Source organism: Mauremys mutica, chromosome 2, assembly GCF_020497125.1.
Source record: "Mauremys mutica isolate MM-2020 ecotype Southern chromosome 2, ASM2049712v1, whole genome shotgun sequence".
In the NCBI taxonomy this organism is placed as follows: Eukaryota; Metazoa; Chordata; order Testudines; family Geoemydidae; genus Mauremys; species Mauremys mutica.
Window position 1 is genome coordinate 230,293,868 of NC_059073.1, and position 18,930 is coordinate 230,312,797.

An 18,930-nucleotide genomic window follows, 5' to 3' on the forward strand; every position below is an offset into this window, starting at 1 on the left:
TCTTATCTTGCTTGCAAATCTGGACTCTTCATTATTATGGGTAAGGCTTATAGAATCATATACAGAATCAGAGAGGGAAAAGATCCATTAGATTGTATAGGTGGACCATGGTGATTTGTATAAATTATTACTTGTCTCTGCAATTTCACTGTACACCATAGCTCCCACATCCATGGTATGTTAGACTCACTTATCCTGAGCCCCCTCAACAACCACAGACATACAAATACAGTAATATATAGTAAACACATATTTCAGTGATTTTCCAACAACTGCATTTTAATCGGAAGATTTATATAATGTAATTTGTCATACTATATGGTCAAAATGCCTTTTTGTACAAACAGGATTAGTTTGCCACAAAACAACTATTTAAAATTGACCAAGTAGTGAAACCTTGTTTTTTTTAATTAACTGAGTGCAGGGATTGGTTCATTCTTAAAATTAAAGGAGTTTGGGTTTGTCTGAGAATTGCTCCCACCTGATCTGTTCTAATCCCAATTTTGACTGAGGTTGTGTCTGTAAATTTAACAACTCCTTGGACAGTCTGATTTCACATAACCCTCCCCCCCCCATTTGTTTTTTAATTATTGTCCAATTTATCTCCAGAAACTTCCACTTACATCTATCCTCACCAGCTGGTGATTATAGAGCAGGGGTGGGCAAACTTTTTGGGCTGAGGGTCACAACTGGGTGGGGAAATTGTATGCAGGGCCGGGGCAGGGGGTTGGGGTGCAGGAGGGAGTGTGAGGTATGGGAGGGGGGTGCGGTGTCCAGGAAGGGGCTCAGGGCAAGGGATTGGGGCAGAGGAGGGGGTAAGGGATTTATGAGGGGGTTCAGGGAAGGGGGTTGGTGTGCAGGAGGGATGTGGAGTGCAGGAGGGGGCTCAGGGAAGGGGTGTGAACTGCGGGAGGGGGCTCAGGGCAGGGGGTTGGGGAGCAGGGTGTATGTGGGGTGCAGCGGGGGCTCAGGGCTGGGGGTTGGGGTGCACAGGGGTGCAGGGTGCAGCAGGGAGCTCAGGGCAGGGAGTTGGGGGGTGGGGTGAAGGAGGAGTTTGGGCTCCAGCCCAGCGCCGTTTATCTAAAGCAGCTCCGGGGTGGCAGTGGCCCGCACCAGGGCCAGGGCAGGCTCTGTTTATGCCTGCCCTGTCCCCAGCCCTGCGCCGCTCCAGGAAGCACTGCGGCCCCTGGGAGAGGAGGGGCGGAGGGCTCCATTCCCAGCCAATGGGAGTTGTGAGGAGCAGTGCCTGGAGGCAAGGGCAACGCACGGAACCCTCTGCCCCCCCACCCGGGGGCCACAGGGACGTGGTGCCGGCCGCTTCTGAAAGTGGCGTGGGGTGTGCGGCGCCACAGGGGGCAATCCTTCAGGCTGGATCCAAAGCCCTGAGGGGCTGGATCCAGCCCACAGGCCATATTTGCCCACCCCTGTTATAGAGAATAATTGAAAAGCCATTGGTAGATCCAAGGAGATTTCTATGGATTTCTCTCTTTCACACATGGATGAAAAACACCACATAAGTAGTAGAAACAGGGTGTATAGTTAGGAAGAAAAAGAGGTTTCCTTTCTTTACACCTATCCCAAAAGGTCTAGGCATTTAATTTATTAAAATATATAAAAACTAAAAACACTCCCCCCACCCCAATTCTTCTTTACTTTTCAAAACCAAACACTGCTGGCGACACAAGATTCTGATCTTCGGCAACATTGTGGCTCCTTTCTGCTGCTCTGCTGGTACAAAATGTTCCTAATCCTGGGGTAGTCAGCTATGGGACGCTCACCCTAGTATAGGGGATCTTCCAGTGGTCATATCCAATATAACAGCCTTGCAAAGTTTCTAATCTAAGAACCTGAAAACAATTCTAAAACACTTCACTGCATTCAGAACTAAGAAAACATTTTTGACCATTTTGGGATTATGGTGACAGATGCAATGATGTCTATACATAAATGCAAAGTGTATGGGGAATAAACAGGAAGAACTGGAAGTATTAGTACATAAACTGAATTGTGAGTTTATGGGTGTGTGGCACTCTAACTCAAAGTAGCACCCCACTATACCCATATTCACCCCAGTCATATAATTATGATATATTTCATACAAAGCATGCCATGTAAGATATCATATGAAAGGTCATGATCTGCTGAAACCCACTGCTCTGTCAAAATATGTATATTATTAGTGTGTGTGAAGTTATGAGATTTTGCTGTATGATACAGAAATATGTTGTGAGTTTTAGAGTCTTCACTGCTAGTTCTCCAGTGACAACAAAGGAGGTGACTCACTCCCAGGAGGTGTTAAATGACCATTAATCGGCAGTTGAGTTGTAATCAAGGGATTTACAATGCTGTAAGAGGGCTGTGCAAGCATCACGCAATGGGGGATTAATTATCTCTGTGACTCAGGAAAGTCCACCAGGACATGTTGGGGCTAGTGTTTTCCAGGCACATGGACTGAGGATATAAAATAGGTGACAGTGGCATCATTCTTTGCCTTTCTTCTCACCCATCTGCACTGGAAGCAACAAGAATGCTGGGAAGACAAAAACTTGAACCGCGGAGACTGGTCCCAGGCTTAAAGGGGCAGCCTGTGTATTAAGAACTATAACCTACCTGCAACATCCAGTGGGGTGAGAAAAACTGCTTGATCGAAATACTGCCTAGCCTAATAAGGTTTAAGATTTAGACTGTGTACTTTCCTTTGCAAACTAATCTGGTGCAAAGGAAACACGGAAAGAAAGGCTAAGGCACAAAATGAGATAAACTAGCTATAGACGTAAAGGGTAACAAGAAAACATTCTACAAATACATTAGAAGCAAGAGGAAGGGAGTGGAGGCCAAAACATGCTCCACAGACCAAATATGGCTCTCTGAGTCCCACAATACAATACGTGGCTGCTCTGATCTAGATTCTAGAATGTGCCATTGCTGCTAAGGATGGGACGAGTCCCAGTGTGAAGAGTTACAACTTTTTCAGAGCAGAGTCTACTCTGCTTAAGATAAGCCATGCCTCCATATTTAAAATGAGGGCAGCAGTAAGCAATTATGTAAATGAGCATGGACTTTTGACTCCTGGCAACCTGCAAGAGCAGCCCTTAACAGAGAATATCAAGGTGCCTTTGGTGCAGACGCTGTCGCCACCTGGACTTTGACCACTTATCGCTTTCAGACTATATTTACATTCTGTTCCCTTCTTTTTCTTACCACGAGGCCATTCTATTTATAATCGTGTCCCGCTGTCTTTGAATTAGGATTAGCTGCATACCCTTTTCTGAAGAAGCCTTTTATAGCTGAGTTATGGTCACTTAAAAAAAAATAAAAAGAGTGACAAGAAAAATAAATAAATATATGACTCAGTCCAGTAAAGCTTTTCCTGGCTGGTTTTGCTGAAATTAAAATGTGTTTTTCATTTACAAGTGTATATCTTGATCGGTCAACTTTAATTATGTCTGAGTTCTCATTATTAATCTAATGTGCAGCGGTAGCACATCTGACAACCAGGGGCTGGTGGTGTACCCAATGCCTTTGAATGTAAACAGTGCCTCTATGTCTTGGGAATATAGACAGTAGCTCACACCTGAAGCTGCATATTTGTCTGGGTGAGTTCTTCTGCTTTCTTTTCCAGTGACATCACCCAGACCTTCCTCTTCTGTCTGCAGCGTGTGGCAGCCGCTCGATTCCTTTCCAGAAATTTCCGCCGCCTCTCGTCTGGGTCTTCATCCACCACCCTCCTCCGGCGACCCCCAGTGGGCTGAGGCGGCTGTATTGTCTGCGTGGGCTGCATCTGCTGTGCCGCTGGTGAAACCTAACGGGAAAACAACAAAAACAAATTCAACATAGATGGTGAGTGGATGGGCTCTAGTCGATGCTGCAAATTCCAAAGAGGAAGAAAAAGTGATGTCAACTGGCATTTTACAAAAATACAACCAGGGTGTATTCTGAGATGGCAGACTTTCTGGCAAGATATGAGAGTGGCACAAGTAGAAAGACTCCGTCAGATGCCACTTAAATTATTCTTTGACAAAAAGCCAACATGGTTAAGGGGAGATTTTTGGAATGGCCTCCTGAATAGCAGCCAGAGAAATTATTTTTCCCCTTTTGGTTATTAAAATGTTTTATTTAAGTTGTGACAAAGAAAGCACCTGATTGATGAATGAAATGTCAGGCTTCTCACAGTGACTTTTAATTAATCAAAGCAAAAGACTTGGGATTTTTTTCATCCCATTCAGACTTTTAGGACATCTCTGTTTCCCATGTTCCTTAATGTATGTTCAAGTATCATACAAATCTTTGGAGAGGCCAACTGTAGTGCTATTAAAACCTTAGGCTGGGATTATGTAAGGCATCTAAGGATTTTAGGTGACTGGCTCCTATTAAAAGTGAAGGGGAGTCAATTGCCTAACTCCTTTACTTACCTTTGAAAATCCCAGCCTTAATCATGCTACAGCGTCAATGTGGAATATAGGACTCAGTGGAAGCCTGAACTGTCAAATCAGAATGAATCCTGGTATTCTGGCTAATGGCCAAAACCTGCAACTGGTCTCTGATGACTTTAGGGGTTGGGAGTGCTCAGCAAGTTGTAGGATTGAGCCCTAAATTTCAACTCAGGTAATTACAATCTGTCTGCCGCCCAGGCGTCAATTAAAAGCATGCCACCCCCTTGCAAAATTACTTTTCTGTCTGAAAGTTTTATTCTAAAGGTCACTGTCACTGACAGAAGTCAGCGAGCATTATTATTCTGTTTTCCAGTTTGTTTATTCTATGCATTGACAGCACTTTGTGTACAGGCAGTTTTACGTTGTTGTTGTATAGCTGGTTGTTTCTCCCTTGTTGAAAAAACCCTATAAAAAGAAACATGAGCAGAAAAACACCAATGAAAAAAACCTCATTTAAAGAAGGATTTTTTTTTTTAATATGCCAGGACCTACTGTTTACGGGATGTTTATTACAAACTGATTTTTTTAAAATTAGTCAGTTCTTATAAATGCTGGTAAAAGCCATAAACCATGTCCACACTGCAGTCTCCAATGTTGCTACCACTGGTGGAGTTGCACCAGTGGAGAATTACAGCTTGCTAGTGTGGACGCAGTCACTGTAGTTACTAGCATTGTGGTGGTGAGGTAATGTTTGGGACTTTCTTTAGCACGTAGTGCCCCATAACTGGCTAACGGAGGTTATTGTTGAGCAATGCCAGCTGCTCCCCATCCACGGGGGCTGAGCTTGCTACCTCTTTAGCAACACGTCTGAAATGTAGAGGTCTCAAAGATCGCTTTTAATGTCAACATAACATCAAAGGCCTTTCACTTTCTCACATACACCACCTTTTGAGACTTCAAAGATTGGTTATTTATGTTTCTGGACACCAAAAGCTTTCCTTCGCCTGTTACTCTCTCCATTTCCATCTGGCATAAAAAGCTTTTCTGTCTCTCAGTTCTGTCAGTTGGGTCTGCTGTGCCAACATACAGCTATAGATTTTTTTTTAATAGGGTGATTTTATTCTGAATAAATAGCGGATGGTTTAATTTTCAGTAAGAAGTGATCAGTAGTTGGCTAGCAAGAGCCAGTTAACAAAACATCTTCCTTCCATCTCTGGCAGGTATTAATTAGAAAGGCTGCAGTTGCATCACTAATGATGTCACATGGGATAATTAATTGAACCTCCCAGATATATCACGACCCTGAAGTCTATTAGGCCTTATCTTGATAATTGTCTAAGCATTATTCTCCAAGGAGGGCTCCCTCTCCACCCCGTATGTTGCATGCTCCATTAAGAAAGAGGATGTATAAGTATTATAATTAGGATTCATTCATTTTTAAGGGCTGCTTATCATGTATCCTAATCTACACAGAGGTAGAATGGCAAAAAGAACAAAGCAAAATGCAAACGATCCTGCTGTGCCTAAGTTGTCATGGTGGCAAGTTTGATCCAAAGAAATTTCAATGTGAAAAATATAACAATACCCACATCATTTTTGTAATACCTGAAGCAAAACAGCTCCCACAAAGCAAAACATCTATCACTCAGAAAGGGACACACTAAATGACTATTTCTACCTTGATCCTTGATCCAATACGTCCCTCTATTCTTTGCAACTTAACACAGGATTAGTACTCATTCATTCATTTTAGCAAAACATAATTTGTTAGGTTCATGTGTGTCTTAAAATGCCTGTGGAAAAGCATGCAATGAATTCTGACATTACGCAAGGGCATGGTGTAGAACAATGGAAGTTATGACAAGGGAGCATGTAGCACACAGCAATTCAGATCATGCCTTTCTTTGACAGGAGGCGTGGAACTGAAGTATCAGGCTCAAGAGAAGAAGAAAGTTTATAATTAGTAAAACGCACCATAAAATTAATGTGTCTGCTGAAGCAATCTGACCCTCGAAGAGGCCAATGCCGAGTGATTATGGATGGGTTTAGAAAGTAATAACCTTGTATTTATTACTTGCAAAACCCTTCTTTTATCCCTGTTAATGACCCCTTTCAGAAAGCGTTATTGCTGTTGTGTATCAGGAGGAGACTATTGTGTTGTCAAGGGAAGCAGCTGATCTATAGATCCTACTTAGCCTCCAGTCAGTGGTTCTCAACCTTTTCATGACAATTATGCCTGTTTACAAGATCAAGACCTTCTCTGTATCAACTGGTGTGCACAGTCTCCAGTTCCACTGTGGGTGCTCCAAACTTCATGTTCCTGTTTGAAATGAGCTCCCCCAAGGCTTGAAGTGTTCCCAGTGGAATCAGATCCAGCCAGTAGGGTACTAGGCCCCACAACAGTTCATCATTAAAGTAAAGAGCAGGAAGCCCCAAATCCTGAGGCATGTAACAGAGGGAGGGTGCCAATACACTAGCTCATTAGGTTGACCGGTCTATTATTTTTAAATTTTGTACATTTATTTTTCACTTGTAGTCAATTCATCAATACACTGGTAGCTCAAATCAGGGCCTTATCCTGCTCCTGTTTAAAGGCAATGGAAGTTCTGCTATTTATTTATAGGCTTTTCTATGGTGCTCAACTCAAGTATCTTGGCACCTCAGGGCAAATCCCACAGGGATGGAACCTCCTTTCAAATTGAGTGCCATGCAGACCAATCTCTAGCTACGTCCTTCAGGCAGCCTGGCTGGATGTTCAGTCTGTGCCTGTCTTTGGCAATCATGTCTGGAGCTTTTAGCACCTCACACACACTAACTAATGTATCCTCACAACACCTCTGTGCTCTGTGAGGCAGGTCAGTATTATTACCCTCATTTTAAGATAGGAAACTGAGGTGCAGAGAGATTAGGTGACTTGCCCAAGCTCACAGAGTGTCAAAGACAGCGCGGGGAACCCAGGCCTTCTGAGTCCCAGTCTAGTGCTCTGAGCCCCAAGATTACCTGTACTCTGTTACTGACTTAAAGGACAGACAGATCACACCTCTTTTGCTTTCTGTTATGAGATTATATAGGGTCTTTTACTGCAGTTGTTAAAGAGCTCTGGAAAAAAATAATTAATAGATGGAAAAACAGAATTCATAACATTTTACATTGTAAGGAATACTGTAGGGAAATCCCCCCGACTTGCAGCAAGAGCAATAACAAAGTAAAACAAGATGTCAGTAAATAGTTAATGTGGTTGGACAGTGGGATGTCAAATCCTCTTATTTTTAATGTCTTGTAAGTTTTTCTAAGAGCTGCCCATAACATATCTGTAAGCAATTAAGTGCTTCACCGATTTAACTCCTCCTGAGTAATAAGAAGTCCTCTTTGTTCTGTATCCATGACTCCACTCCCATCCTTCTTAATTCAGATGATAACTTTTCTTTCCAGGCCTGATATTCTGAAGTCATAGCTGACCAAGGACCTTCTCTTTCTTCTCATATCTCCCTGGCTTGTCTGTCTTTCACCACCTTAAAATATGGCCAGAAGTCCTCTTAACATCAGCTTTGCCTATGCTGAAATCCTTATTTGTGAGTTCATTACTTCCTCTTTCAACTAATAGTTTTTCTTAATCCCTACTCTTTAAATGTCAGGAGGTTCAGAATGCTGTAGCAAGACAACACTTTCACTCCAAGAAACAAGACCTTCATCTTCCGTCACCTATGCTGGCTTCCCATCATCTGAATCCAATTCAAAACTATCTTTCTGGGTTAAATCTTTCTCCAGCAACTGGCTTCATCCTCTCTCTCTGACATAATATTCATCCACTAATCCTCATCTGTTCTCCAGGCTAATCTTGGCCTTCCCTCTGTCTCCATTCTGTAATGCTCTACAGTTGTAATTTTCTTTCACCTGATCTACAGTATCTGGAACGACTACTTTCTCACTACAAGACAATGAATAACTTCAAGTCTTTAATTCTTGCCTTAAAATTAGAGGCAGCCCTGACTGCAAACTTGGGGTCTGGATTTGGATCCGAATGTGATCAAAATGCAAAAGCATTCAGACTGTAGTTTTTGGTTTGGTTCCCATGATTGAAATGAGGGCCAGCAGCAAAATTTGGATCCAGAACCAAAGTATAGGTATACTTAGATCTGCGGATTTTGTTTGAAGCCATCTATACTTACACCCTTATTTTTTCAGATAGCCTTATGACTGACATTCACTATAAAGTGTCTTGTGATACTTCATATGGAAGTTGCTATACATATACAAATAAAATATATACAGGGTCAAACTCATCCTTCAAATACGCATGTGCAATGCCATTTACTTCATTGGGGCTTGTGGGACCATCTCTGAGGGCAGAGTGTATTGAACAGTTTAAAAAAATGAGCTGCCAAGTAGTTGTCCAAGCTCCTTAGATCAGGGGTCCCCATCGTGGTGCCCGCGAGCACCATGGCACCTGCGGAGGCGTCTAAGTGCACCCACGTACTGACGAGCAAATGAGCATCTGCCAAAATGCTGCCAACAAGCAGCGTCATCCAGAGGCTTCGCCGCCGAAATTCCACCGATTTGACAATGCCTCTGGATGACGCTACTTGGCGGTTTCGCCTACTGACGTTGCCACTTGTTGACGGCATTTCGGCGGCGACGCCTATTGACGTTGCCGCTTGTTGGCGGCATTTCGGCGGATGCTCATCTGCCGCCACGTTCCTCCCTGGCTCATCGTCTGGCGCCTGCCAGATGAAAAAGGTTGGGGACCACTGCCTTAGACTATGTCGACACTGTGTTTTACAACCCATGCAGTGAGTCTCAGAGCCTGGGTCTATGGATCGGGATGTTAAAACCAGCTGTATAGATGTTTGCGCTCGGGCTCTGAAACCAGTCCCCTTCCCCAGGCTTCAGAACCTGAGCCCGAATGTCTACACAGCTGTTTTTGGTGCCAGCCCAAGTCTGTGGACCCAGTCTCTGAGACTTGCTGCTGCATGTTTTAAAATGCAATATGGACGTATCCTTAGTGCGCCAAGCTACACAGTGTGCCAAACTCCATAACATACCAACAGCATAAATGTACACTTGGCACTTTGCAGAGATCATGGCCTGAACAAGCTTTGGGGCTTTTTTGTAGAAAGTTAGACATTTGAAATACATTCTTTTCTTTGTTTCTAAGTAAGTTTTGATCTGGGATTTTTGAGTTAGAGCTTGTTGTAAGGTTAACCTGGCAGACAACAACAGAGAAAATCTATTAGCAGCCGATGGACTTGCTTTTGAAAAGCCATGCACATGTAATCTGTTTTTTTAAACTTGCATCAGAACAGAAGAAGATGATAGCTCATTAAATGGTTCTACCTGTGCTTGTCCACCTGAGTGCAGTGGTGGGTGTGGAGAAGTCTGGTGATGTGCCGGGTGTGTGTGAAGGTGCGAGTGGGAGTGATGGTGTGGATGGTTCTGCTGGTGATGGGGTTGAGGATGAGGGTGGTGTGCTGGATGCTGGTGCTGATGCGGGTATGGGTGATGAGGTGGCAGTGTCTGGTGCTGATGTGGATGTGAGTGCATATGATGATGTGGTGTCTGGTCCTGTCGGGAGCTCATCATTTCCATCATATGGCCCATGGTGTTCATATTTCCATTTGACATGGCTGCAGGATGATGAGTCAATGCTGCCTTCAACCTCTAAAACAGAAGGAAAAAGGGTGGGGGGGGAGAGAGAGAATTTTAAATCAATAATACATTTATTAGAGCTTCATTTTTCCAGATTTGTAGAAACTCTTAGCACCTGAAAGTGTCTGTAATTTTTGTGATTTTTTTTCTAGATTTTGCTTCTTGACTTAAGTATAGTGCTTTTCATATAACCTTCAACGTCTGTTAGGTTATAATCTAATTTTTTGGTCATTATCAGTCGAAACCTATAGAACACTAAATATCTGGATCATAATTTAACAGCTACAGATTTTCATATGATTGTGCTAGTATGCTATTGAGGAAAAAAGTATTCTTTTATTCTTAGTCGGCTCATTAAGTTTAAAGTCTCATGCAGTCTTGTTTTTTTTTAAAAAAGAACACCTGCTAAAATGATGCCTTGAACAAAGATTCACACTAAATTACCATCCAGTAATACAGATATTTTTTTATTGCCTCAAAGAAATAGAATATTGACCCTTTTTTTAAATTTCAGAGCCCAAGAACACAAGTCACTTTACAATATTTTACCTCATAAGAGGTTTACCTTTGTCCTCCCACCAAACCAAAATATTATTAGTTAAGTGTGGTCTTGCCATTAAGGTTCTTTGTGTCTGAGCTAGAAAGCTCAAATGCTAGCTGTGGTTCATTGTTGCATGCTAATTCCTGCCTCAGTGATGTCCTCATATCTTTTACTGATGCGGGAGTTGATTTTTGCAGTTCTAACTCCGGCAAAACTACAGTAAATGTCAACAAGATTCTTCTAATTCTCCCACCTTAGGGTATCCCGCAATAGCCAAAGGAAGTTTAATCTGAGTAAGTATTGCAGGAAAAGGTTCTTTTGTTCATTGTAATGATAGCTAAAGGTGGAAGAATTTCCCCCTTCAATTATTGGATAGTACCAATGTATTAGCCATATTGTCACACCAACATAGGCTTCACATTGGATTACCTAAGACCAGCTTCGTATTTAAGCTCAGCAAAGTCAGTGCCAAAGTTAGTTGTTTTCCAAATCAAAATGCAGCCCCCCTGCCCCCCCCCCCAAAAAAAACTCCGGTTAGCCAGCACTTTTATAAATCATGAATACCTAAGAAATATGCCCACTCTGTATTTGTCAAAACACTCTGAAGCTCAACTACAGTGTGACTTGTTCTAAATGGCATAAAGTTCAAAGCCAAAAATGGGGCAAGGGAGACCTAATTTGCAAATAAATGTTTTCTTTTAGCTACAAAAACTGTGGCTATTACTGTGGCGTGACTTCAAGCAGAACACAATATTTTGTTTTCTTTCCATGGTCCCTTCTACCACATCCATTTATCTGCGACAGCAAATCAAGAGAGACAGGGAGAAGCCTGACATGCAGCTGGTTTCAGTCAATACGGGTAATTTCCATTTGGTCTGTGTATTTTACAAGCTCCTTGTTCACATTTCCTTATGGGAAGGTGGGCCAGCTGCCCTGGATCTGGATCCTGGTAAGAAACCAGCTATCTCCCCCATTCTGTCCCAGTGAAGCTTTCCTTTAACTTCACACTTCACACACACACCCCCACACACCCGAAGGCAATTTATTTTTCATTAATGAGAAGCTGCTGCCAATTAGAAACATTTGGGGAACTATCAACATTTTCCCTTGTCTTCGGCAAGATCAACTGTTTGTGTTGTAGAGTGCTGGAAAAATCCCCAGGAATTTAGTAAACTCTTTGTATTGTGCATGTGTTGGGGTGGGAGGAGAGACTTCAGTTTTGTTGTTCGTTTGGGTCTGGTAATTCCAAACTGCTGTTTTATTGTAGTGTAAAATACAATGTGATGGCACCATATTTACATATTTTCTAGTGCATTTCAAGGCAAAGGGACTCAAACAAAGATACGATCAAGTACCCAATCGTGCTCCCATTCACATCAGCAGAAGTTATGCCACTGACTTTAAAGGGAACTCCTGGTGCTCAGCAATTCTGAAAATTGGATTAAGAAAGAAGACAGAATACTTGGAACTCTGCCATTTTTTCCTGAGAGTAGGTGGCATCCACATTTCTGAAGATCCCCACACTGTTTCTTTACCTTATATTCCACCTCTAGATGTCTCACCTCAAAGTAACCAGCCACCTAGCCCAAAAGGACTGCAGGACATTTCTTTAATAGCCCCTCATTGCAGTTAACCAGAGGGACCGCTATTGAGCATCACTGAGCAAACCCTGCCCCTAGCAGAAATGGGTAGCAAGAGACTAAGATGAGGAATTGGCAATTAAATTAGGTTTCCTGCATGCCACTGCAATTTGTTTGACATCTTTACTTATTTTTTGCCATTTTTTCTCCTGTGTCCCAACATCAATAACTTGATGGTCAAAAAAAAAAGCCATTTTTTTCCCCATCAGGAATTTCCCCCCAACATCTCCAGTGGAAAAAAATTTGTGTTTTTCAGTGTTTTTAGAAGAAACCAAAAGTGCAAAACCAGATTTTTTTTCTGATCACTAAGTTTTTAAAAAGTGAAAATAATTTGGCATTAGACATTTTCTGTTAAAAAAAAAAAAGCAAATCCTGAACCAGGGATGGAAAAAAACAATCAGTGAAAATATTTGTTTCCTTCTAAAAGCTATTTTTGTTGAACAGAAATTTAAGTAAATTATTTTGATCATCTCTAAGCTTCAGTCACTGCATGAAATAAAACTGTACTGTCCTATTCATCTTTTGTTTTTTCTAAAGCTCTCATCACAGTAGTACTCCAGGTAAGGACAGCAAGGAAGCAAGAAGGATATGAATATTAATGTTTTTCTAATTCTAATTCAGTTTGTGCTACTGCACTCATATAAATATATCAAGCAGTTGGTCCCTTTTCCCTGCTTGGTGCACATGCCTAAATCCCATTAACATCAGTGAAGAAACATGACCAACTGTAGTATCAGCTTAATGTCTGCAATGTCCTTTATCAGAGACTGTAACATGCCCTTGCAAGCAGATGGAGTGTGATCTGAAAGGTATTTCCTAGCTCTAACTATTATGTCCTAGTCCAGGGGTCGGCAACCTACGGCACGTGAGCTGATTTTGCCTGGCACACGGCTGCCAGCCGGGTTCCTGGCCGCCGGCCCCGCACAGCGCGCAGCCGGCTGAGTGAATGGAACCCCAAGCTGGCAGAGGCTGAGTGAGGCCGGCAGCCGGGACCCCAGACCGGCAGCAGGCGCACCCCCCGGCTCTCCCCTCACCGTGCTCGGGTTCTGCGGCTCCCGGGAGTGTGAGCTGATGGGGCGCGGGGCCCCGAGCCTGCTGTGGGAGGGAAGGCGGCAGCGGCTCACACTTCCGGGAGCTGCAGAGCCTGAGCGCGGTGAGGGGGAGCCGGGGGGCACACAGAGACTGCCGCCGGCATGCATCCGCTGCAGGAGCCCCCCCGGGGGGGGCACTGGGCTGCAGCCCAGGCAGGCGGCTCCTCTGGAAGGCGGCTCCTCCCTGCCGAGCTGCTGCAGTGGCCCAAGCCCGGCAAAGCCAGTGAGTGGACTTGGGGTGGGGGCCACCTGGGTGGGGTGGAGAGGGCTCGCCGGGGGGGGAGGGGCTGTGCACCCTCCAGGGGAGTTCAGGGTATGGGGAGGGGGGAACCTGGTCTGGGAAGCAGCCCCTGGGCAGGCTGGCCCCTAGGGTCTATAAAGGCTTGTGGGGACTTGCCCCTCAATGGACCAATGTGCAGCAGGGGCGGGGGCGCAAGGTGGAAGTTTCGCCTAGGGCACAAAATATCCTTGCACCGGCCCTGCCCCAGGGGGTGCGTGCACCCCAGGTTAAGAACCACTGCACTAAACTGGTAAGATCTGCATTTTAATTTAATTTTCAATGAAGCTTCTTAAACATTTAAAAAAACTTGTTTACTTTACATACAACAATAGTTTATAAACTTAGAGAGAGAGACCTTCTAAAAACGTTAAAATGTATTACTGGCACGTGAAACCTTAAATTAGAGTGAATAAACGAAGCTTCTAATAAAAAGCTAACTCCGTTGTCCTCCCAAAGTCAAATCTGCTGAATTGAATTAATCTTTAAGAAGAAATGATCAGTTGAAAACAATGAAACCGGCAATAAAACAAACTGCAGAGTACACGAAAGATGTACCATCCGAAGTAACCACCTTAAAACTTCTGAGATCTGGGCCTGAACCTATGGTGGGCTGTGTAGTTTCATCTCCTACTGCCACCCATATAAGTTGATGACATCATCTCACAAGATCAGACCTTCAGACACTGACCATTATAATTTTGTTATTTCCGGAAGTGTCACACTACAAGTGTAGTGGCTGACAATAGTACAATGGTGTTCATCACAAAAGTACCATTCATTGGTGATGGCATTGCTGAAGGGATGTCCATTGTTTTGGGAGTGCCTAAGTGTAGGTTGGACCACAATGGAAGTCCCAGCATAAATAACAGTAATAACGCCTACCTTCTATTTAGTGATTTTCATCTGTAAATCTCAAAGCATTTTACAAAGGAGGTAAGCATAATTATTCCTGTGCATAGAATATTTTTGACTTCTAATTATTTAGAAAAATAAGTTCCCTGTTAATTTATTCTATATCCATTTTGATGAATAAATACCCTATAACAGGGACAGAAATATGTTGGAGAAATACACTTGAAACATACCTCTGTGTTTCTTGATTATTAAATGCAAGAAGTGATATTTGTGAAATGATACAGTTGACATTTATTTGCACAGAACTCAGGAAATTCAAAGTTAAGGTTCCCACAATATTTGTAATTCTGCCTATGTGTGTCCATTATTATTTCCATTTTTATCCAGTATTTGATTATTCATTATTCTAAGGAAAGGAAGGCGTGAGAGCCACAGAATAAAGACAATGGACTTAAAAAAAGCAGACTTTTTAATAAATTCAGAGAATTGGTAGATAGAGTTCCAGGGGACGAAAATCTAAGGGAAAAAGGTGTTCAGGAGCAATGGCAGTTTCAAGGCAACAATATTAAAGACACAACAGCAAACTATCCTGATGTGCAGGAAAGATAGGAAGAATAGTAAAAGATCAATATGGCTCCATCAGGAGCTCTTTAACGAAGTAAAAATCAAAAAGGAATTCTAAATAAAGTGGAAACGTGGATGAATTGCTAAGGAGTACAGAAGAATTGCTAAGGAGTACAGAAGACTAGCACAAGTATGTAGGGACAAAATCAGAAAGGTTAAGGTACAAGATTAGTTATACTAGCAATGGACATGGAAGGCAATAAGAAGAGGTTCTTTAGTACACTGGGGCAAGAGAAAGACAAAGAAAAGTACAGGTCTTCTACCTAATAACAGATGACATCAAGAAAGGTGAGGTATTTATTACCTATTTTGTTTCAGTCTTCCCTAAAAAGATAATTGTGACCAGATACTCAACATGATTAATATTAATCACAGGGGGGAAGGAACACAGGCCAACATAAGGAAAGAACAGGTAAAATAATATTTAGATGAGTTAGATGTATTCAAGTCATCCTAAGGTTCTTAAGAAACTAGCTGACAGAATCTTGGAACTATGAGCAATTATCTTTGAGACCTCAAGGAGGACAGGTGAGGTCCCAGAGGACTGGAGAAGGGCAGACATAGTACTGATCTTTAAAAAGGGGTGATGCGGGGGAATGGAACTGGGGAATTATAGCCGGTCAGCCTAACTTTGATACGTGGAAAGATACTGAAAAATTATTAAACAAATAATTTGTAAGCCCCTAGAGGATAATAGGGTTACAAGGAATAGCCACCATAGATCTGTCAAGGACAAACCATGCCAAAAATCAATGTAATTTCCTTCTTTGATGGGGTTTGTGGCCTAGTGGATAGTAGGGGAAATGATATATCTAGATTTTAGTAATTTCTTTGACACAGTCCTCCAAGACATTCTCATAAGCAAACTAGGGAAAAGTGTGTTGATAAAATTATTATAAGGTTGGTGCAAAACTTGTTGAAAAACCATACTCAAAGAGTAGTTACCAATAGTTATCTTCCAAACTGGGGGATGTACCTAGCAGGGCCCCCATGAGAGTTTTTCGGGGCCCCTGGAGCGGAGTCCTTCACTCGCTCCGGGTCTTCGGCAGGGGGTCCTTCCGCCCCGGGACCCGTTGCCAAAGTGCCGGATCTTCGGCAACAATTCGGTGGTGGGGGCCCCCCGCTGCCAAATATCCCAGGCCCTCTGAATCCTCTGGGCGGCCCTGGTACCTAATGGAGTCCCACAGGGTCTATCCTGGGTCTGGTACTATTCAATATTTCCATTAATTACTTGTATAATGCAGTGGAGAGTATGCTTATAAAATTTGTGGATGATACCAAGCTTGAAAGCATTACTAGCACTTTGGAAGACAGGATTAGAATTCAAAATGACCGTGACAAATTGGAGAACTGATCTGAAATCAACAAGTTGCATTTCAATAAGTGCAAAGTATTACATTTAGGAAGGAAAAAAAGCACAATTACAAAATAGGGAATAACTGCCTAGGCAGTAGTACCTCTGAAAAGGATCTGGAAGTTATAGTGGATCATGAATATGAGTCAACAATGTGATGCAATTAAAAAAAAGGCTAATATTATTTTGGTGTGTATTAACAAGAGTAGTGTATGCAAAACACAGAAGGTAATTATCCCATTCTACTTGGCACTAGTGAGACCTCAGCTGGAGTACTGTGTCCATTTCTGGGTACTACACTTTAAGAAAGATGTGAGAAAATTGTAAAGAGTACGGGGGGGATGAACAAAAGTGATAAAAGTTTTACAAAACCTAATCTATCAGGAAAAGTTAAAAAAACTGGGCCTGTTTAGTCTTGAGAAAAGAAGACTAAGTGGGACCGATAATAGTCTTCAAATATGTTAAGAGCTGTTATAAAACGGACGGTGATCAATTGTTCTCCATGTCCAGTGAAGGTCGTTCAAGAAATAATTTGCCTTATATGCAGTATGGAAGAAATAGGTTTGGTATTAGGAACAACTTTCTATCTTTAAGGATAGTTAAGCACTGAAATAGGCTTCCCAGGGAGGTTGTGGAATCCCTGTCATTGGGGGTTAAGAATAGGTTAGATAAAACACCTGTCGGGGATGGTCTATATCAGGGGTCAGCAACCCATGGCACGTGTGCCAAAGGTGGCATGTGAGCCGATTTTTGACGGCACATGGGACGGGCTGAGCTGTTCAGCCCGCCGCCGCTCTGGGGTTTCCACCGCCGGCTCCTGCCAGCCGGGCTCCCACCATGGGTCCCACTCAGAGCTCGCTGCTGGCCTGGGGGAAGGAACCCCAGGCTGGCACCGGGCTGTGAGCCCAGCTGACAGGAGCCGGCAGCCGAAATCCCAGAGCGGCGGTAGGCTGAGCTGCTCAGCTGGCCCCCGCCGCAGCCCCACTCAGCACCTGCTGCTGGCCTGGGGGAAGGAACCCCAGGCTAGCAGCAGGCTGAGACCCCAGCTGGTGGAAACCCCAGAGCGGTGGTGGGCTGAGCGGCTCAGCCCATCCCGCGTGCCATCAAAAAGAGCGGTGGTGGGCTGATCTGCTCAGCCTGCCGCCGCTCCGGGGTTCCCGCTGCTGGCCTCTTGTCAGCCAGGGTCCTGCTGCCGGTCCCACTCAGCGCCAGCTGCTGGCCTGGGGGAAGGAACCCCAGGCTGGCAGTGGGCTGAGACCCCGGCTGGCAGGAGCCGGCGGCTGAAACCCCAGAGGGGGGCTGGAGGAGACGCTCAGCCCACCCCTGAATCCCCAGAGCTGGACGGGCTGACCTGCTCAGCCTGCTGCCACTCTGCGGTTCCGGCTGCTGGCCCCTTACCAGCCGGGATCCCCACCACAGCCCCACTCACCTTGCTTCCAGCACAGGCCCCTCCCAGACAGGGTCCAGGCTTCCGGCCTCGCTCAGCCCTACCAGCCGCCAGCTCCACTCACCTCAGCTGCCGATCTGGGGTCCCAGCCGCTGACCTCCTGACAGCTGGTTATCAACTTATAACTCAGAAGCCTGTGTGCAGCTTAAAGTATCTAAATACGTGCCACCAGACATTGGAAAACTCAGCAAGGGCAAGGATCACACTAAACTAATAAGATCTGCATTTTAATTTAATTTTAAATAAAGCTTCTGAAATTTTTTGAAAACCTTATTTACTTTACATATAACAGTAGCTTGGTTATATATTATAGACTTATAGAGAGACCTTCTAAAAAACGTTAAAATGTATTACCGGCATGCAAAGCCTTAAATTAGAGTGTATACATGGAGACTCAGCACACCACTGCTGAAAGGTTGCTGACCCCTGGTCTATATATACTTTGTCCTGCCTCAGTGCAGGACTTGAAGACCTCATGAGCTTCCACCCGGTCTTACATTTTGATGATTATAATATGGTATCTGTAACCCAAGGACCTCTTGATGCCAATTGGCAGTAGGCATAAGGGGTACAGGGATCTCCAGAGTCTGCCACTTATATTCTAGTTCACAAAAAGGAGTCCTGTGAGGTCTCTAACAAAAGTCTGTGTCACACTGGTCATCATTCTAAAACAGGTCAGGCTGTTTTTTAAATAGTTATGTAAATACGCTGAAAATTATGTTCTTAAGGTCTGTATCTAAGGGCTGGTCACCAGCAAAGGTGAAACACAAGTTGTTTGTTTATATGTAAACTAAGTATTGTATGGTTCACAGTGGGTCTGCTCCCTTCAAGCTGTAGGACTTTGGTACAGACACACAGTGCTCCACATCCACCCCAAGCCTTTTGCACAGCCACATACCTCCTCCTTCAACCCAGTCCTCATCCATAAACAAGCTTCTTTTCCCTTAGATGTTCCCCTTCCCCCCGTATCTGCAGTAACTCATCACTTCTCTTTAATCCTGTGACAGTTGTCAAGGTACCCAGGACTGAGAGTCACCTTGTTAGCCCCCTGCCTTCAGCATGAGGAATTGTTGCTTGTG

General features: G+C 43.7%; 1 protein-coding gene and 1 long non-coding RNA gene across 8 annotated transcripts in view; one reads left to right on the forward strand and one right to left on the reverse strand.

Moving 5' to 3' along the window:
- The window catches only part of LOC123364883, a 46,741-nt gene extending 34,329 nt beyond the window's left edge, over window positions 1-12,412 (forward strand). The window contains exons 3-5 of the long non-coding RNA XR_006577323.1: window positions 3,623-3,840; window positions 11,365-11,419; window positions 11,871-12,412. This is a non-coding gene — a long non-coding RNA (uncharacterized LOC123364883). The remainder of the gene's footprint in view (window positions 1-3,622; window positions 3,841-11,364; window positions 11,420-11,870) is intronic.
- CREB5 (cAMP responsive element binding protein 5) overlaps window positions 1-18,930 on the reverse strand; it is a 385,684-nt gene that overhangs the window by 8,908 nt on the left and 357,846 nt on the right. For all 7 annotated transcript variants that reach the window (XM_045007370.1, XM_045007374.1, XM_045007375.1 and 4 more), the window contains 2 exons: window positions 9,708-10,031; window positions 3,575-3,802 (listed from right to left, as the gene is read on the reverse strand). In XM_045007370.1, coding sequence (XP_044863305.1) covers window positions 3,575-3,802; window positions 9,708-10,031 — 552 coding nt within the window. The remainder of the gene's footprint in view (window positions 1-3,574; window positions 3,803-9,707; window positions 10,032-18,930) is intronic.